Source organism: Schistocerca gregaria, chromosome 3, assembly GCF_023897955.1.
Source record: "Schistocerca gregaria isolate iqSchGreg1 chromosome 3, iqSchGreg1.2, whole genome shotgun sequence".
Classification (NCBI taxonomy): domain Eukaryota; kingdom Metazoa; phylum Arthropoda; class Insecta; order Orthoptera; family Acrididae; genus Schistocerca; species Schistocerca gregaria.
In genome coordinates this window covers 714,776,211-714,796,740 of record NC_064922.1, presented here as the reverse complement: position 1 = coordinate 714,796,740, position 20,530 = coordinate 714,776,211, and the positions used below count along the sequence as shown (strand labels likewise).

The window sequence follows — 20,530 nt, the reverse complement described above, 5'->3', positions numbered from 1 at the left end:
AAAGAAAGAGAGAGACGCACTAAAAATGTTTTGACCTATTGTCTGTTAATAATAAGTTTACTCCCAGAGTGAATCCTTTTTCTGTTATTAACATGATTCATTTTCCACATTCTACATATAATCTTTGCTCCTTTTGCATGCTTGGTCAATAGGTAATGAATGATATTTTTTATCTTTGTTTAATGATAATCTCTGCATTGTAAACATATCATCAAGTGTATAGAACATGTGCGATGCTCAGCACTGACGTTAAGAATATCATGAAATGTGCCACATTAAATTATTTACAATATGAGTGCTGTGTATAGCTCAATAAAATATACATCGACCTGGAATATCACGTGGACCACAAACCGATATCTACTGGAACTCACTTAGGTGAATTCAACTGCTTCATGTTATTGCTAAAAAAATACAAGCACTTTAGAGTGTCTTTTTTTAGGGAACCATTGTAATATAGCACTAAACACTCAGTTATTCTTGTGCAGCGTAGGAGGAGACAACATTCTGTTGATCAAAACATCTATGTAACTGAAAATATTAAGAATCTGAAGATAGGCTTGTAAGGTGGAACTGGTTGCAGCACTAAAACGAAACATTCAAAAGTATTTGTGGTTGGTTGAGCCTTCATTAACTATCATTAATGGCCAGCATGTCAAAAATAATAAAGAAAATTAACATGTAAAGAGGAGAAATGAATAAGTACGTAAAAGCAAAGGTAAATCCAAATACAGAGCTCAGCAGCAGGCATGTGTAATTATTTAAATTAATAACGATACCCTGGTTGACCAAAAAATTAAACAAACGCTAAATCTTAAAGATACAAATATGGCTGCTGGGCGTTGTAGCAACTACAAAAAACGGTAACCATAGACGTTGTAGGAAGAACAAAAAACAGTAACTAAAATGAGACGAATAAGGACGTAGTGTTGCAGCTTTTTTATCAGATCATGTATTTCGTTCACGTTGCTTAGTTTAAATATTTAAGTTCTGCCACATGGTATCATTCTTTCTCGATGTCAAATGTTTATAATGACTACGTAGTCTTTGTACCATTCGTTGCTCAAGTCGTAATGAGGAATTACAGCGATCAATATAAAAGTTTCGTGAAGTGAGAACTTCTGCACTCTTCCGGCAGGAGACAATCATCAGAGTAATTCACCTCGATTATGTAGAACACAGTATTTCACACCTGGCTCTGTGTCCCTTGGTGACTTGTATAAACGGTTATAAGTCACTAAAGAGGACTGTTAGAACAGCATTGATGTTCTAGTGATAGGGAAGTTGTCTCTTGGAGCTGTAGTTTATCTTGTGATTTCAGTTTCCTATATTTTGATTGGAAACGGCAGTCTGGATACTATAAGTCCTATACATGTGATTTTCTAATTGGGACTCACGATATAGATTTTTCAAGGGCTGGGGAAGCATTTTGAAACAGAAATGTCACATATCTAAACATCCTTAAATCTGATCAACTTGAGTAACAAGACTCAAGATGCAAATGAAACTGAGTTATAAGGTGAGGATCACAGCTGTTTCTTGCAATTTACGAAAATTGGCCATTATTTTTTAAAAAAAGTGTTAAGTTTCAAACCGTTGTGCCTTTTATTTGTAATATTCTTAGCTACAACTGTTTAGGATACACAAAGTTTTACTGAAAAAATTATTATACTGTGTATAAGATCGATATATAAAACATATCTGTGAAAATCCGCACTACAAAAAATGTAATGGTATAAATGTGTAATTGTTCAGCTCATTCAACATTCAATTCCTCTGTCTCTGTTTTTATTTGTAGGAAAAAAGGAAATTTTGCAACAATTCTTTTCCTGTTCTTGTTCCTGGGAATAGAATGTATGCTGCCGACAGTTTATCCCTCGCAATATGTGCTCTGAAGGTAGTCTCTGTAGCACAGCACGTGGGAGGGCTTCGCCTTCGCGTAGAAACATGGTGCCGCTGGGTCTAGCTTTAACCGTCTTGATATGTTATAGTTTTCCTGAAGAAGGATGTAAAATTAACAATAACCTTAATAAACGAAGACTGTTAACATCCAGTTCCTATTTTGCTCTACCTATGATCAATGATGTGTGTGATGCTGTTGGGCCAGTGCAACAAATTTTAAAGATACAGAGCTGTTGGGCAGTTCCAAGAGACTTAGAGCACAAGTGGCATTTCTGTTAACAAAATACATTTCTCGCTTACACATCTATTTTCTGCTTGACCATTAGGAGAGATAAATTACAATTTAACCAACTCTATTAAGACTACCATTATTAGGAGTGTCGCAAATTGTAAAATACTATTAAGGGAACAAAAGTGAAATGATGTCCAGTTATTTATGAAAAACATATGGAAATTTAGTTTCATCTTACAGATAAGAAATATTCGGAACTGAAATTGTGAGCGATAGAATTTGCTTTTGTCGTAAAATTCGATGTCAGAAAAATATAAGTGACACACCATTCCTCTGTTCTACTTAGATGCACAACTTTTTGACAGAGAACAAAATCTATACTGCAGTAGGCAGTAGTTAATTCCAACACAATTGGAGACGCCGATGTGACCATATAACCTAAAACTTTCGATTATATTAGGGACCATCTCCTCCAGATTCAGTAACATACATGAACAAATGAATTAGCCTTATAACAGTATGCCACAAGTTAATTATTTTACATTTTAGTTAACTGTAGCTCCAAGAATGTGGCAGTTTTGCTGCTCACAAGTGTCATCAGTTTACTGTGGAGCAACCAAAGAGGCGGCGGCTAGGAACTGACCACGGCTTCCCCATTGTATCCTGGAACTACTGTTGGAAAGAATTGCCCCATATCGTGATAGTAAGCAGATAACTGCTGTAGGTGCCCCATTTCTACTGTAAAGAAACAACGATTACCAAACACACGCTTACCGGCGACAAGAGATACCATACGTGCTAACACTACGCCTAGCTTACACGCCGCTACCGTTGGCGCAGCACTGTAGCTGCGTCTGCTGCCTCGCTACGGTAGTGATGCATTTCAATGGTTAATGGGACGGTGACGAAGAAAATGTTCTACTCGTATTTGCCTGAAGGCTTGCAACTACTACTGACTGAGAACTGTGGCGAGGATACGATAGCGAAGGAAGCAGGCAGAAGCCTGGAGAAGATACCTGTCTCACTTGTCCTTCCATGTCACCAATTTCATTACTCCATTGCTATATTTGCAGTCGAAAACGATCATCTGCTTCTCTTTGTCCCGCCGCTAAGCCGCAGAGTCTTGAATCTCTCTTCACTCGCAAACACTGGCTCGTGGCACTATAGTTTTTGCACTTGAGGGTCTCGATTGAAAATGAGTTAATGTCACTAAAATATAGTTCTACTAGAATAACACTGTAAAGAGTTTGTTTCCTCGAGATTTGTCGGTTTATGTACGTTCATTTGAATAAGTATCGAAATATTACAGTCACGTATTTCTGGCTAACTGCTTTGCTGTTGTCCTATACTTTACTTTGGTAATTTGCAAATCCGAATGACTTGCGTCTTTATCTACCCTGTCATCTTACACCTGCGGCGTTGACCAAGCGTGTTCTGACCCAGCTTCACCGCTGTAGAGCGTAAGATTCGTCCATCCGGCAGCATTTAATTTCAGCTTGTTCCTCAGCTGCCTCTGCTAAACCTCTTCCACATATTTTTCATTGTATTCTCCGCCACCATTTCCTTTACGTTCGGCAGTTGTCAAGAAACTTCCATCAGGAAGTTCCGCGACATTTTTCTTTCATAAGCAGTTGTTTCGATTTGCATGTCGTACAAAATATGTGATGGCGTCGGCCCTCTGTCAACCTGTATACTTTCATTTTCCTTGCCGTTACATATGTGGTACTAAATTGTGGAATTAGAATCCAGCGGTGTAAGTTATCAGGCGACTACATAATCGCGAAGTTCTAGCTGAGTGGCGTTAGACTCTTTCCAGTCGAGTCCCTCGATTGCAGTAACTTCTCTCAGTTATTCCCACTACTAGCTTCTGTGACTGTCCGATCGTCCAGCTCGCAAGGACGGGTGTTGGCTGTGAGTGTGAGCCCCACAGCACGGATGATGCGTCGCTTTTGCAGCGTGCGTGCCGTCGCCAGGTGTGTGGCAGGAGGCGGCCCTCAGAGGCGGTACTGCACGGCCTGCAGCGGCGCGTCGCGGTGGCGCGGCAGGTGCGCGCCGGCGCTGCACGCCTGCGGGTCCTTGGGGTAGCCGGCCTCGGTGTGGTTGAGGCGCGCTCGCGACAGCCGCCGGTGCACGTCCGTCATGTCGGCGCGCCGCGCCCCGTCGGCCACGTCGCGCGCCAGCACGGCCGCCGAGCACGACATGGCGTACCGCACGCACGTCGCCAGCGACAGGAAGCGCCCGTCCGGCGACAGGTCCACCACCGCGTAGCCCAGGTACACCGCTGCGGGCAAGGAAATCGTCGTGCTCTCATGTTGTTCAGCTGTCATTACTTACACTGTTCCGATGCATAGTTGTGGTAGTGCACTACCGGCCATTAAAACTGCTACACCAAGAAGAAATGCAGATGATAAACGGGTATTCATTGGACCAATATGTTATACTAGAACTGACATCTGATTTCATATTTTATGGTTTTGTGATTTTCGTTTTATTTTGTTAGGTAGGAGTTTAGCCTCACTTTCAGAGAGGTAATGATCAGAATCAAATTCACCACTCCTTTCATACTGATAACTTCCTTAGTGCTTTCTTGACAAAGGACTCCCTGAAACTACGGGAAAATCATTTCGACGAAGAAACAGTGGAATTATTCCGCCATGCACTCACGACCACATATTTCCAGTGTGGCGGCAGGTTTTACCAACAGGAGGATGGAGTCGCTATGCGATCCCCACTGGCACCATGTATCGCTAATCTGTACATAGAATACTTCGAGGATATCGCCTTGGAAACAGAACGCCTTAAACCCAAGGTCTTTTATCGGTACGTGGACGATACTTTCGCGGTCTGGCCGCACGGCGAAGACACTCTAACGGAGTTTCTGAACCATCTGAACAGCATACACGAGAACATCAAGTTCACAATAGAAATGGAAGAAAATGTGTGCCTACCCTTCCTCGATATCCTTATAAAGAAGGAAACGGACGGCACACTGGGACACTCGGTCTACCGTAACAAAACGCACACAGACCTGTACCTCAACGCCAACAGCTGCCATCACCCAGCAAAACGGAAATCCGTGCTCACTACCATGGTCCGCAGAGCTCATGACATATGCGACAAGGACAGTTTATGTGCTGAGATTCAGCACCTGAAGAAAACCTTCCAGATGAATGGATACTCCGAAACGCAGATTAGACGCGCTCTCCATATGAGCAAGAAGAAGAAGGAGAAGAACCTTCAGGAAGATGAGAACAACAAAGGTCTGGCGTTCCTCCCGTACAGAGGACTACCCACGGCCAAGATTGCCAGGATACTGGAGAAGAACAAGATAAAAACCATCTTCCATCCTCCAACAAAAATCAGAAATATGCTGGGCTCAATGAAGGACAACTTGGGTCTAAGAACTCCGGGTGTCTACAGTATTTCCTGTGAATGTGGGAAACAATATATTGGGCAGACGCAGCGTTCCATAACGCAACGCATCTCTGAACATGTGAGAAGCGTCCGCCTCGGACAAAAAGAAAAATCCGCGGTAGCTGAGCACAGCCTCAGTGAAGAACACACGTTTCAGTTTGAAGAAACCAAGAGACTGTGTAGAGCGAAAGGTTTCTGGGACTCAATTATTAAAGAGGCAGTGGAGATACGGGTTAGTGACAACCTGGTCAATCGGGACAGTGGCTTCCAACTCAGCAGCGCATGGAATACAACATTATCAAGAATGAGACGAGAGCGCTCCGATGGAGGTAGGTCGGTGGCGGCGTATGGAATAAACAGGCCGCACCGAGGCGAGACGCCAGGACCCGGCGCCCGCGGCTCCCCCCCACCACGCGCCGCCGCGCCGATTCCGCTCGCGCCTGATTGGCCCGACCCGCGCCAAGGATGCAGAGATGCCCGTGGTCCAGCGGCTATAAAGACCCGGACGAGATATGAACCCGACACTTCGCCTGAAGATGGCAAGTAAGAAACTTGCTGAAACGTTGCTGGAGAACAACGCATTGACTCGGCTGTCAACCCGAGAAGAATTTATCATCTTCTTGACCAACATCTACATTATCTCACTAAAATTCTCCCAAAATCAGGATTGCGAAATTAATGTTTTCACTTTTCTTTGGAGTTTTTTTTTGAGGAAAATAGACATTAATTTCTGGTTAGACTTTTGACATAGACTTATCAGTCTCACACTATTTGTGTTGGTTCCTTTGTGGAGTGGGTAATACCCTACTACATTTCTAAATTAGTTTTCCCTGCCAGTTTACGTGCTGATAGCCCCCAAAAGCAATGTGGTGTTCATCTTCGGTGTTTTTGATACCTCAGTTTCTTGAAGTTCCCAAATACATCTCTAATCCCAGATTTATTCTGTTGTTTTCATCTATCAGTGCAAGACAATTAATGAGTGTGTATTTTTTGTTTTTGCATTTAGTTGACAGGACAGATAGTCGTTATAAGGCAGATTTAAATTCGTTCACATTCCTGTTGTGCTTCATGAGCATAGAAAACTGAATCTAGCAATGCCATCGCTTTTACAATGCTGATTGCTGGTTTGCTCTTGAAGATTCTGTAGTTACAAGTACCCGTTACATTTTTTTGATGAATCTGGTTTCTTGAACTGCCCCCTATTTAAGTAAATAATTTACATTTAAGATAACTAAAAATTTATTATTGGGTGGAAATGTTAATTAAAAAATTTTGAATCATAGTTTCAACAAGAATAACATATTTTTATTTTTAATTGCTGATCACTTAAAACTCTATTATTCATATTCAGTTCAAATATGATACAAAAAATGAAACATCAAATCGAAAATATGATACTTCTTTATTTCTAGAAACTAAACACTTTTATTGATACACACTATTGGCCATTAAAATTGCTACACCAATAAGAAATGCAGATGATAAACAGATATTAATTGGACGAATATATTATACTAGAACTGACATGTGGTTACATTTTCACGCAATCTGAGAGCATAGATCCTGAGAAATCAGTACCCAGGACAACCACCTCTGGCCGTAGTAACGGCCTTGACACGCCTCGGCATTGAATCAAACAGAGCTTGGATGGCGTGTACAGGTATAGCTGCCCATGCAGCTTCAACACGATACCACAAGACTAGTGGCTCTGAGCACTATGGGACTTAACATCTATGGTCATCAGTCCCCTAGAACTTAGAACTACTTAAACCTAACTAACCCAAGGACAGCACACAACACCCAGTCATCACGAGGCAGAGAAAATCCCTGACCCCGCCGGGAATCGAACCCGGGAACCCGGGCGCACCACAAGAGTAGTGACTGGCGTATTGTGACGTGGCAGCTGCTCGGCCACCATTGACCAGATGTTTTCAATTGGTGAGAGATCTGGAAATGTGCTGGCCAGGGAAGCAGTTGAACATTTTCTTTATCCAGAAAAGCCCGTACAGGACCTGCAACATGCGGTCGTGCACTATCCTGCTGAAATGTAGGGTTTCGCAGGGATCGAATGGAGGGTAGAGCCACGGGTCGTAATACATCTGAAATGTAACGTCCATTGTTAAAGTACCGTCATTGCGAACAAGAGGTGACCGAGACGTGTAACCAATGTCACCCCATACCATCACGCCGGGCGATACACCAGTATGGCGATGACGAATACACGCTTCCAATGTCTGTTCACCGCGATGTCGCCAAACATGGATGAGGCCATCATGAAGCTTAACAGCACGGCGTTCCGTATTACCCCCCTGAACCCACCGATCCATATTCTGCTAACAGTCATTGGATCTCGACCAACGCGAGCAGCAATGTCGCGATACTATAAACCGCAATCGCAATTGGCTACAATACGACCTTCATCAAATTCGGAAACATAATGGTACGCATTTCTCCTCCTTACACGAGGCATCACAACAACGTTTCATCAGGCAACACCAGTCAACAGCTGTTGGTGTATGAGAAGTCGATTGGAAACTTTCCTCATGTCAACACGTTGTAGGTGTCGCCACAGGTGTCAACCTTGTGTGAATGCTCTGAAAAGCTAATCATTTGCATCTTCTTCCTGTCGGTGAATTTTCGCGTCTGTAGCACGTCATCTTCATGGTGTAACAGTTTTAATGGCCAGTAGTGTACTTTATTCTACAGCGTGTGTGAGCCGTCAGGAAGATCTGACTGCTGTGTAAGGCGGTCCCTAGATAGTCAACAACACAGCGCAATAATGCTGTTCTATATGACTGACGTTCTCCTTAGATTGTCCAATAATATTTTGGCTTGGAATGTTGAGGATAAAGACTCTGCTGCCGTAGTGACTGCTCAATTTGGTTGCAAGCAGAAATAAAACTGGATGAAGACTTGGGACACGGAGCGTCAAAGATCACTCACCAAACTTGTTGAGAGAATTGAAGTTGGACGAAACAAAAGATTATCATAACTTTTTCGTGTGGTAATGACCCATCGTACATAGGCACTTACCCCCAACTCCTCCCCCCTGGAATCTGGAGCACGGTGTTTTGATGACGCCAAATGTCTCGTTTAGCGAAATGTAGCACTCACTACGTGGCTCACCGCAGCGAGGCAGTACTACACACTTAGCAATTGCTGTATAATCGTTTGTTGTTCTAAACATCGAAGTAATGAACGTGTGAATAATACTGAGTGAACGACCATCAGTGCTCTGAGAAATAATGTTTCTTTGTGCCACCTATAAAATTTAGTTCTTGTAGCACGATACAGCTCTGAACTGACCAACTCACTTACATCGGTAATGGCAATGATAAGAGTCTTGCACACCCTCGCCCTCACCACGGATAAATATCTGTGGATGCCCATATCCACATGATCAAAAAACAAAACATTACAATGAGAGAGCTAATTTCATCAAATCAGCGTTTATCAGTTACGCTGCAGTACCTTACCACTGTCAGTTCAGTTCTTTCGAAGGCTTTTAACTTACAAGTATAATTTCACCCTAAGGGATCTGAGACTCAGTAACAGGTATATACTTCTTTTCAAAATCTTGCATTAATTAATTTTTGTGAAACTTCGTCGTTCGTGGGATTTTGCCGTATTTTCTGAGCAACAATCCATACGATTCATTCGTAATTTTTGTTTTTGTACTCATCTCCTTAAACATACCACAACGCCGACAGTTATTTATACATTTCGATGAACTCCAATCAGAACACTTTTTCGTCTTGCTTTGGACTCATTTTCAACGCCACAACAAAACGCAAAGTGAACGCACTGATATCCACAGTCTATTCCTAGTTAGAGCCTGGAAAGAATATTGTCAATACTGCTCGCAGACGGCAGGATATTTCTGGGCAGCGCAAAATATTTCAGAACTTTTTGATGTTATCAGTATTATTGCACAGTCTCTCAATCTCACCCCTAGATGTTCACTATTATTGCGCTTCGGAAATAATTATGCAAAATTATTGGCCGTCTAGATGGCGCTGATATATTGTATCCAGGAAAGTCATTTTACTAGGGGAACTCATAGACTGGCCCTCTTCGATTTTCTTCACACTAACGGAGTTTGAAGATTAGTTTCTGGACTTCAGTGTTCTACAGAAGTTAGACTAAAAAGATCTACCTTGAAAACTCGCCTTTTAAGATTACATTTCCAAGCGCTGTTTAGCACGTACCATTTCTAATTTATTAATACAGTCGTTGGCAGCTGACTGCATAGCACACAAGTTTTGAAATCTTAAAATCACTGAATCAAATCTTTCTATTTTTTTTCTTCTCGAATAGGATCAAGCGCCAATTTCAGTTCCCTATTCGTCGTTGTTCTCTTTCCTTACATTACTCTTGCACCTGTTCACTACGTTTTTTTCTTCCTATCTTCTGACTACTTCATACCGTAATTTTCCTCTCTTCTATCTTGGAATCATTCCATATTTAAAACTTTTTTCCTATAAGCCTCTCTGTCAGTTGTTTCTTCAGAGATTAAATTATTTTTTACTAAATTAATTTTTACCTTATGGATCTGATGTATTGTTAACCTCCTGTCCCACAGATATTTGAAGATCTTTTTGATCAGTCCACTGTCTTGCAAACGATATAAACGTCCAAAAAATATTAGGCTTCCTTTTCTCCTTACTTCTGTTACGTTTTCAATGTTTCGATAAATTTCATCATTACTACATAACTTTCAACCTTATACAGCTTTTTGTGGTCCTAATAGTTTTCTAATGATTCGCCTACTATTTCCAGTTTATCCAAATTATGATTTAATACTATACATTCGCTTGCACGTAGACATTATGGTTCCACTGCTGTATCGTAATGCCTTTTTTTGCGTTTTTTCATAGGCTTTTTTCGTCCTAAAAGTTTACCCTTTCCATTTTAGGTGTACTTTCCTCCATAGTAACTTTTTCCAAACCTTTATTTGAATTGTCTCTCCAAGATTTTTAAATTTTCAACCATTCTAATTTGCCCAGTATGTGTTTTCAGAAATTTCGATGCGTTATTAATGATTGTAAAAAAACTGGTTTTCTCTGCAGATATTCTTAGGCCAGTCCTTGCTGTTTCTCCTGAAAGACCAATTTGTGTTAGAGCAGATATCACATTTTTAGAAACTGTAACGAAGTCATCTGGAAACGCAAAACAATTTATTCTAGTTTTTTGTTGTATGAAGTATATTCATTCGATTTTTTCATCCCAAATTCTCACTGTTTTTTCTAGAACACAGTTAAAAAGAATTGGTGAAACGCAATCACCTTGCCATACACTTGAGCGTATTTTGAAGGACTGGCATATTTCTCTCATAAAATTCACTTTAGATACTGTGCCTGTAAGTGTTTCACGAATTAAATTTGTTGTTTAGACTTTACTCTGAATTCTCAGATTAGTTTATCTGTAGATTGCTTGTCGACCGTATCAAAGACCTTTTGGAAATCAACAAACATTACTAAACCATCTTTTGAATTCCGTAATCTGTGGTGAACGACTGACGTAAGATTAAATATTTTGTTCAGAACGTGGCGTGTCCTTCCTAATACCACCTTGATATTCAACCAAATGACTCTCCATTGTTGTTTATACTCTGTTTCGAAAATTTTGGAAAATATTTTATATGCAACTGCCAGCAAAGAGATTCCTGTTTAATTGTTAAAGTCTTGTTTATTGCCTTTCTTGTGTAGTTTATGTATCATGGCTACCTGCCACTCTGCTGGGATGTTTTTCTGTTTTTCTGGGCTCCTCGAAGTTTAATTTCAGCTGTTTCTTCTTTTTTTTCGTAGAGGCCATTTCAAAAGTTCCGCTGTAATAGTGTCTTCTCCATGACGTTTACTGTTTTTTGACGTTTTCATTATTTTTTCCAGTTTCATGAGAGTTTGAGAATTCCAGCTTATGGATTGGTTCTGGACAATTAAGAAGGCTGATCAAATTATTTTGGAAGTATTTCAATATTTTTAGTGTTTCTTAAGCCAAGTTTCCCATTCTCATTTATTAAACACACACCTGGAAGTTTTCTAGCCCTTCAGACTGCCCTTCAATGTCTCACAAAAATCAAGGGCATTGTTTTTCGAAAAGTCTTCCTCAATTTCTGCTACTTTCTTCTTTATGAAATCCTCTTTAGTTCTTCCGATTGCTCTTTCTGTTTCCTTCCTTTGCTCTTTAAACTGATCGTGGTGTTCAGTTTTTCTTGAACATTTCCACTTTTCCATTTTCTGGCCCTCTCTGTTAAAGCTTATTCAAGTTCTTCATTCTCACGTATTTAATTTTTGTTTCTGATTAATCCAAATGTTTTCTGTGCAGTATTGTTAAGTTAGTTAGATGATTATAATCAGTTGCCATGTTTAGCTGATATTTTTGAATCTATTGTTTTATTTCAGAGAGCCTATATCATTTTTATGGTTTTGTGATTTTCAGAGAGGTAATGATCAGAATCAAATTCATCATTCCTTTCACACTGATGACTTCCTTAGTGCTTTCTTGACAAATATCTACATTATCTAACTGAAATTCTCCCAACATCAGGATTGCGAGATCAATGTTTTCACTTATCTTTGGAGTTTTTTTTTAGGAAAATAGACATTAATTTCGGGTTGGACTTTTGACATTGACCGATCAGTCTCACACCATTTGTGTTGATTACTTTGTGGACTGGGTAATACCCTACTACATTTCTAAATTAGTTTTCTCTGCCAGTTTACGCGCTGATAGCCCCCAAAAGCAATGTGGTCTTCATCTTCGGTGTTTTTGATACCTCAGTTTCTTGAAGTTCCCAAATATATCTTTTACCCCAGTTTTATTCTGATGTCTTGATCTATCAGTGCATGGCAATTAATGAGTATGTATTTTTGTTTTTGAATTTAGTTGACAGGACAGATAGTCTTTATGAGGCAGATTTAAATTCGTTTACATTCCCTATTATTCATTGACAAGCACAGAAAACTGAACCCGGCAATGTCATCCCTTTTACAACGCTGATTGCTGCTTTGCCTTTGAAGATTCTATACTTACAAGTACCCGTTACATTTTTTTGGATGAATCTGGTTTCTTGAACCAAACACGTATCATTGGATGAAAATGGTGATTAAAAAATATTGAATCAAAAATAATTGCTAATCATTTAAAACGCGAGTATTCATAGTCAGTTGAAATATGATACAAAAACTGAAACATCAAATCGAAAATATGATACTTCTTTATTTCTAGAAACTGAACAGTATTATTGATATATATACAATTTTTTTCATTTAACAATAAGGCACGTCTCATGTTGGGGACAAAATATAATTTATTTTCATGCGACTGATAAATAAAAGAACAGATGCTGTTTTTATTAGAAAATCATGATCAGTATTCATTAAATAACATTGCCATTTGTTGATAAACTTAGAATTGAAAAGAAAGTAAAAAAAATGCTTGTAGTGAGACTCGAACAATGACTTCACACTTATATACCTACTAGCTTTTCATTTGTTGTGGTGTACATAAAATTATGGCACTTATGCCATAAGTCTCATTGCCCCAGTGTGTGCAGCTGAGAAGATAACATAACGGTAAAATAGCTAATAAGCTACATAAATGTTTGTTCCCATTTGCTTCATATCGTGAGGAACAGTAGCACAGTGCACCGACGGTAGAATTTTCGTTGGTGCCACCAGAGACAATAAGCCGACCACTGCCATACACTAACCAATGGCCAGAGCAGAGAAAAATTTTCTGCCAGCAATTGTTGCCACTCTTTGCCCGTGGCTGAATTACTCACAAAAAATACTGTAATTGAGAAATGAATGATATCATTTTGTTAACTGTCTACATGTGATAAGAATATGTATCAATGTACTTACTGTCAAAGGTTGTTGCGTAATTAACATGTTATAATGAAGATCACAAAAAGTGACAATTACTTTGTTCGACATCTCAAATAAGAAGCATACGATGATCATTTATTTTGCAAAAACTGACTGAAAATTATTTTCGTTTTAATTGATGTGTACTGTGGATATTTGAAAATAGTGTGAGATGGTGGTTTACGAAAATCTGACAGTCCAGACACAGATTATTTATGGCGCTTTCACGTTCCAGAGATAGTCTTTATTATTGGCAAAACTGGTGAAGTTAACTTTCTTGTCAGGACATTTGAAAGTGCTTTTGTCGGAGATAGATTCTGTCAGCTTTCGAATTTGCTAATTGCTTACCAGAACATTTATATATATATATCTCAATGCTAATTGGATCACTGCCATCATCAGTGAAAGGCCTTTGCTTCCTAACGGAAGATTCAAGTAGTTTCAAGAAGACACTTTCGTTGCAGACTAAGGAATCTAATACGAAAGCACGCTTGGCGCCCACAGGTGGGGCAAATGGCTATCATCTAGAACGAGGAGTTCGTCGCAAGCGCTTTTCAACACTCCCGTTTCAGAGCCAAGTTACTGAGCCAGACGCCGTCACATAATTTTCTACCTTCTTTCCTGCTGCGGTCTTCGGTCAGCTCTTCTCATTTGACGCAGTCAACGTTAGATGCGTTCATATCGCGCTTTGCGCAGTCCTCAAAGCGCAATGCAGCCTTACAGGTATTCTCTTGGCAAGTGCTATCTCACTATGTATCTCACTATGCTGTCTCAATACGTGACACTCAGTAGTTTCGCAATATTTCATTTTTCGTGTACTCAGCAGACGAAAGGTGTTGAGCTTAGTTGCCGTTTATCATATGATCCTTAGGAACAATGCAAGAGGCTACTCAACATACATATTCCATAAATGAGTATTTTTATGCTTGCTGACAAATGTTTGTGGTTACATATTATGAGAGGAGCTTCCCGAAACTAACCGCTGCTTTGACAATTCTCTACAGTGGCCTTCTGGTACGATCGAGCTCAGATAACACAATTTTATGTCTACATTCAACAAGGAGCCATCCAGTCTTATAGCGGGCATATCCGCGTCTCCTTGCAGCATAATCGCAGTCTTCTGTACATCCTTAATGAAATTTCTCCTAAATAATATATATTTTTTTCCAACAAAAAGCTCAGTTCATACTTACAATACCAGAAACAAAAATGATCTGCACAAGGACTTAAAAACACTTACTTTAGTTCAAAAAGGAGTCCACTACTCAGGAACACTAATCTTCAATAATTTGCCAGCAAACATAACAAATTTAGTTACAAATACAGATCAGTTTAAAAGGAGCCTGAAAGACTTACTAATGGCCAACTCCTTTTACTCCACTGACGAATTTTTTATAGACACAAATGATATATTGTATATATTCATACTATTAGTATTGTTTGGAAGATCAGTTTGGATTCCGTAGAAATACTGTAACACGTGAGTAGTACTGACCTTACGACTTACCTTAGAAGAAAGATTAAGAAAAGGCAAACCTACGTTTCTAGCATTTGTAGACGTAGAGGAAGCTTTTGACAATGTTGACTGGAATACTCTCTTTCAAATTCTTAAGGTGGCAGGGGTAAAATACAGGGAGCGAAAGGCTATTTACAATTTGTACAGAAACCAGAAGGCAGTTATAAGAGTCGAGGGACATGAAAGGGAAGCAGTGGTTTGGAGGAGCAGTTGAATGGAATGGACAGTGTCTTGAAAGGAGGATATAAGATGAACATCAATAAAAGCAAAACGAGGCTAATGGAATGTACTCGAATTAAGTCGGGTGATGCTGAGGGAATTAGATTAGGAAATGAGACACTTAAAGTAGTAAAGGAGTTTTGCTATTTGGGGAGCAAAATAACTGATGACGGTCGAAGTAGAGAGGATATAAAATGTAGACTGGCAATGGCAAGGAAAGCGTTTCTGAAGAAGAGAAATTTGTTAACATCGAGTATAGATTTGAGTGTCAGGAAGTCATTTCTGAAAATATTTGTATAGAGTGTAGCATGTATGGAAGTGAAACATGGACGAAAAATAGTTCTGACAAGAAGAGAATAGAAGCTTTCGAAATGTGGTGCTGCAGAAGAATGCTGAAGATTAGATGGGTAGATCACATAACTAATGAGGAAGTATTGAATAGGATTGGGGAGAAGAGAAGTTTGTGGCACAACTTGACCAGAATAAGGGATCGGTTGGTAGGACATGTTCTGAGGCATCAATGGATCACCAATTTAGTATTGGAGGGCAGTGTGGAGGGTAAAAATCGTAGAGGGAGACCAGGAGGTAAATACACTAAGCAGATTCAGAAGGATGTAGGTTGCAGTAGGTACTAGGAGATGAAGAAGCTTGCACAGGATAGAGTAGCATGGAGAGCTGCATCAAACCAGTCTCAGGACTGAAGACCACAACAACAACAACAACAACAAGTATTGTTATTTCAGCTTTGAAAAAATTGACATGTTCCACATCCACGAGGATCTCCTCAGCACAGATCTATGGAACGAAAAACTAATCTAATCTAATTTATCCCTAGATGATGAATCTAAGACCAATTACTATTACAATATTATACTGGTCTTTCATACTTCCAATTCGTTCATATCTACAGGTGAGATCTACTCCAAAAAAAGCAAACACCAACTCGAAGACGCCTTTGAACAATATAGTACTTTAATAGCATGTTCGTGTTGAAGGTAGTGTTGACTGTATTTCCTCCAACTTATGAATTGTTTCACTCAACTTTTATTGTGTTTATTTTAATGTTATTACTAGTATTACTATTAGTTTTATGTGAGTCTTCAGCGAATTACAGTTTTTGGTGATGTGGTTACTCGTAAAATTACTTTCATCAGCGAATGAAGCGTATGTAATTCCAAGAGAACGAGATTCAAAGGCTGCACTAAAGTGTTCAATTGCTGGTGATGAAAACCAACATAAGCCATGTTAACTTAACGTCGTCTTATTTTTGACTTCGGAATTCTATAATCCTTTGTGTGCTTGTGGTGTCACTACGATCTGCTTTCAGTCTGTAACGGCAGCAATGGGATGTTAAATCCTAAGCTTCCCTCTGTTGATGTTTCCACTTCGACCTCACTTCGTTCGATTTCACGTCAGAAATGTATGTTTAATAGAAAGTAGGCAATCTCTTCAATATATGTGGTGTCTATTCTTTCGGACATATCTGAAAGTCAAACGTATTTTGAGACTGCTGGAAAATCCACACACTACATCAGAAGTGTGCATAGTAATCAGGAGACCCGAGTTCTAATCCCAGTTGGCACATGTTTTCAACTTGCCTCATTGCTTTGTGTCTTCAGTCTCTTCTACTTCGATAAATGCGGCTAAACATTCTGGAATGTGGCACCTTGAGTTTAGGTGGCACACGTCCTTCAGCGTGAAAATATTATCTTTGCCGATTTATACATGAGAATCAAGAGCACTGACCATCTTTTTCAGACTTCTACATGCGCAGCTCAACTATAAACAATCTCAAGTCAGTATCTTTCGATCCATTGAAAATTCGATAAACGTACTGCTCACTATTAAAACAGTTGCACTAGCAAGGATACCAAAAATGGTGAGATTTTATTTATTCTGTGTTTACTGTCGAACTGAGCTTGAATGTCTGATATGGGTACGTCATTCCATGCTGCTTCAACTTTGCGCCACAGTTCATCAACCATAGTGACTGGTGAGTGGATGCGCGCCAGTCTCTTGGCAGCCCGTGTGCAAATGTTTTCAATAGAAAAGAGCATCCTGGCTGGTACAACAGTCGAACACCTTGTACATAGAGGGAGATCAGGATAGGGGTGACAACATGCGATCTTGCATTATTTTATTGAAAGATAACGTTATGGAGACCTAGAAGACACTGCAGAGGCACTAGTCCTGACGTGTCAGAAATGTAGCGCGTGCTGTCCAAATTGGAGGCTTTCGGAACCAGAGGTGAACTGTGTACCTAACGACAATACAAACGACCACACGATATGCTGGGCCTGAATAACGATAGCGAACGGAAGGAACCTAGCACACCTTCGTTCTACTAGAAACCTCTGCATACTGACATTTTCATCTTGAGACTGTAAGAAGAGCCGGAAATCGTCTGAAAATACGACATGGTACCACTTCTGTGTCTATTTTGGTCATTGACAGTATCAGTCGGCCTCTCTCTTTTGCGACGTCAAGGAAAGCCACGGCGGCCGGCGTGCTGACGGTCTGTGTTACTCCATACGTCGCCACGATGTCAGTATGGATACTTTTCTTGCTGTAAACATGTCCGTTCCTTGAAAAAAGACACATGGAGTGGCTGTCTCGTCCTGCATCTTCGAGCGAATTCTACGGTGTGTTAGGGTATAAGTGCAGGTGTTGTTATCATAGGTATCTTAATAAGCACCCACTCAGGGTGTTAGGTGTTTTTTTATCTACCTCTAACAATCTTCCCGCAAATACGTCAGTACCTGATCGTTCCTGCACAGTCGTAACTGCACCACTGAGTGGACTGTGCCTGTTCGTTTGGCGTCCACACCTCCACACTTCAACATCTGTTGCTCAGGAGAAAATAAGCATTAATGACTCGCTCTTGCCACATGTACTTGCAGGTACTAATGAACCTGAAAACAGACTTCTCCTAGTCTGCAAATGAACTAAATACTGGTGGAATGTTGTTCAGAACACTGTCCTGAATCACCACTGAAGATATCTGCACTTATACGCATGAGACCCTCCACGTCTGTACTCTCGACCGCAACTCATGTGGGGAAGCTGCCTAAATGGCAATGAGTGCGGCCCTCCTAAACGCGTCGATTCCCTGTTCTCATGACACTTGTGCAATCTCGGACCAATGCGGGCGGCAATATCACGGAAAGCTCAACACCACACTCGACAGGCCACGATGCTGCCTCTGCCCAATTCCGACACGTGCCGGCAGATGTTTCTCCTCCTCACACGGCACGTAACACGACCTTTTGACGAACAGCTGATGTTTTAATCCGATTTTTAAATAAGAAGCCAGCTGCGTAATGTTTTCTTATATGCAGAATGTACCTGTCCTTACTGATAATTAGTTTGTGCTTTTGTGATGAAATGCCATCATCTGCATATTTAAGCGTTAGTAAGCTTCATACCACTTGAAGGTACGCTGCATGGCGCCTTCATGGTTTTGCAATTTTAATGTTCACCAGCATAACCCCTGAACTTGAATATTTCCTTGCAACCATCTTCTGAAATACAGTGTTCCCTGATTAAACATATAATAATAGAAAATACAATGACTTGGGAAGTAATTGAGATATTTATTGACGGTATGTTTCTAAAAGTACCGTAATACAAAACTTTTTTACACATCTAATCCACCTCGATATGCGCACCATTAATGCCGCAACAGACATCTAATCTACATTCTATTTCTCTCAATGTGTTTTGCATCATTGCAGACGTAATATTTGGGATAGCTGCAAGAATGCTGTGGCGAAGATCTAGTATATCGCGAACTGATGTCTGCCACAATCGATTCTTTATAAACACCCACAGAAAAAAAAATCAAGTGGCGTAATGTCTGGGCTTCTGGGGGCCAAGCAGTCGATGGACTACCTCTGTCACTCCAGCTATCTGACAAGGAACCTCTTGAAAGCGATGTTACAAGTTCAATCTTCAGTACCGCTCATTTGAAAGTGTCGTGTTAACAAATATGACAGGAAAAATACTAGCTGCTACTAACTCACCATGTGCATAAGGAGGGTAACAGAAAATGTGTGTCCCGCGAGGTACAGAGATCAGCCTTCTAAGGGATGTGTGTATTACACTTCACAAAATGGACATCGTCGACATTCAAGTAATGTTCAGAACAAACCATTAACTTGCACAATGAACACCGAATAAAACAGGGCGTGCCACAGTAATCACAAACGTTTGCAAGGTGAATTCTTTGACAGCTACAAACCGTGCAAAGTATCCACTTTTGAAGAATTCATACAGAATAATATTGGTGTAACGGGGTGACGAGAAATGATGGAATGTGGTGGAATGCAATCCTATCCGAAATAGTCTATCGTGGAGCTTATCGTGAAAATGGTTATCCACTAGCTATTGGCCAAAAGCAGTTCTCATACTATAGCTGCAGTTCTCTTACGCCCATTTTCCCATCCTTGCTCTTGCTGTCACATAAATATTGCCTACGGCGCTTGTAAGATCACGCACACGACAAAGAATCGTAGGGGGCAGAGTAACTCCAACTGCTCTCAATATAACAAATAACTTTCTACCCAGTTTATCATCTAGTTTAACAATCGGCATAATTGTATACGAATTCGTTATGGCATTGGAGTTTGCTGATCTTGATACGACCCTCTTGGTACATCCAGTTCCAGGGTTCCTTTCATAAGCAGGTCCTCTTCAAATCTCGACTGGTCGGGGGTGACAATAAACTCCTTACTGACCCATGGGATAAGTTTGTTCATCTCATCTACACATTTTGGGGCCGATTCCGCAGTTTGATCTGCACCGTCAAGTTGACGGTTTGTTTGAAATTTCGTTGTCTTACGTCTTCCAATTCTGTAGCACTGGTTGAAGTTATGCAATTATACACTGCTTCCCTTGAAATCTCTGTAATTGTGTTGTACGTAATTTGATTTAAATAACATAGTAGCTCACTATCACGCACGTCCTGTAAATTGAATCGAGCATCCTTGAAACGCTTTTGTAATAAGTGCACCTTTTCCTCTCTTGAATATCCGTAGTTCTTCTTATGCACTATACGGTCCTATTGCTGCGGACTTATTCCAAATCTGTTAATAACCGTTTTTTTCCTATACTGCGGATGGTTTTCCAAGTCCTTAATTACGTTTAGTACCCGCTCCTTTGATAAAGGTTGTTCTTTACTACGTTTGACTGGATACGTTTCTTTTCCGACAAAGATGATCATCTACATGTCTCGACACCTGTTTCAATACGCATCGTCATCACTGGCTCCTCATGTACATTGTTCGCACAGTCGAGCTTATACGACACCGCACATTCCACTGACTCATCTAAGATTTCATCTGCCACTTCTTTCTCACTTTGAGTAATCCCTTGGATTTA

General features: G+C 40.3%; 1 protein-coding gene across 2 annotated transcripts in view; it reads right to left on the bottom strand.

Moving 5' to 3' along the window:
- Positions 1-1,581: 1,581 nt before the first annotated feature.
- LOC126354057 (uncharacterized) overlaps positions 1,582-20,530 on the bottom strand; it is a 45,890-nt gene continuing 26,941 nt past the window's right edge. For both annotated transcript variants that reach the window (XM_050003415.1, XM_050003416.1), the window contains exon 4: positions 1,582-4,415. In XM_050003415.1, coding sequence (XP_049859372.1) covers positions 4,129-4,415 — 287 coding nt within the window. In that variant the 3' untranslated portion in view covers positions 1,582-4,128. The remainder of the gene's footprint in view (positions 4,416-20,530) is intronic.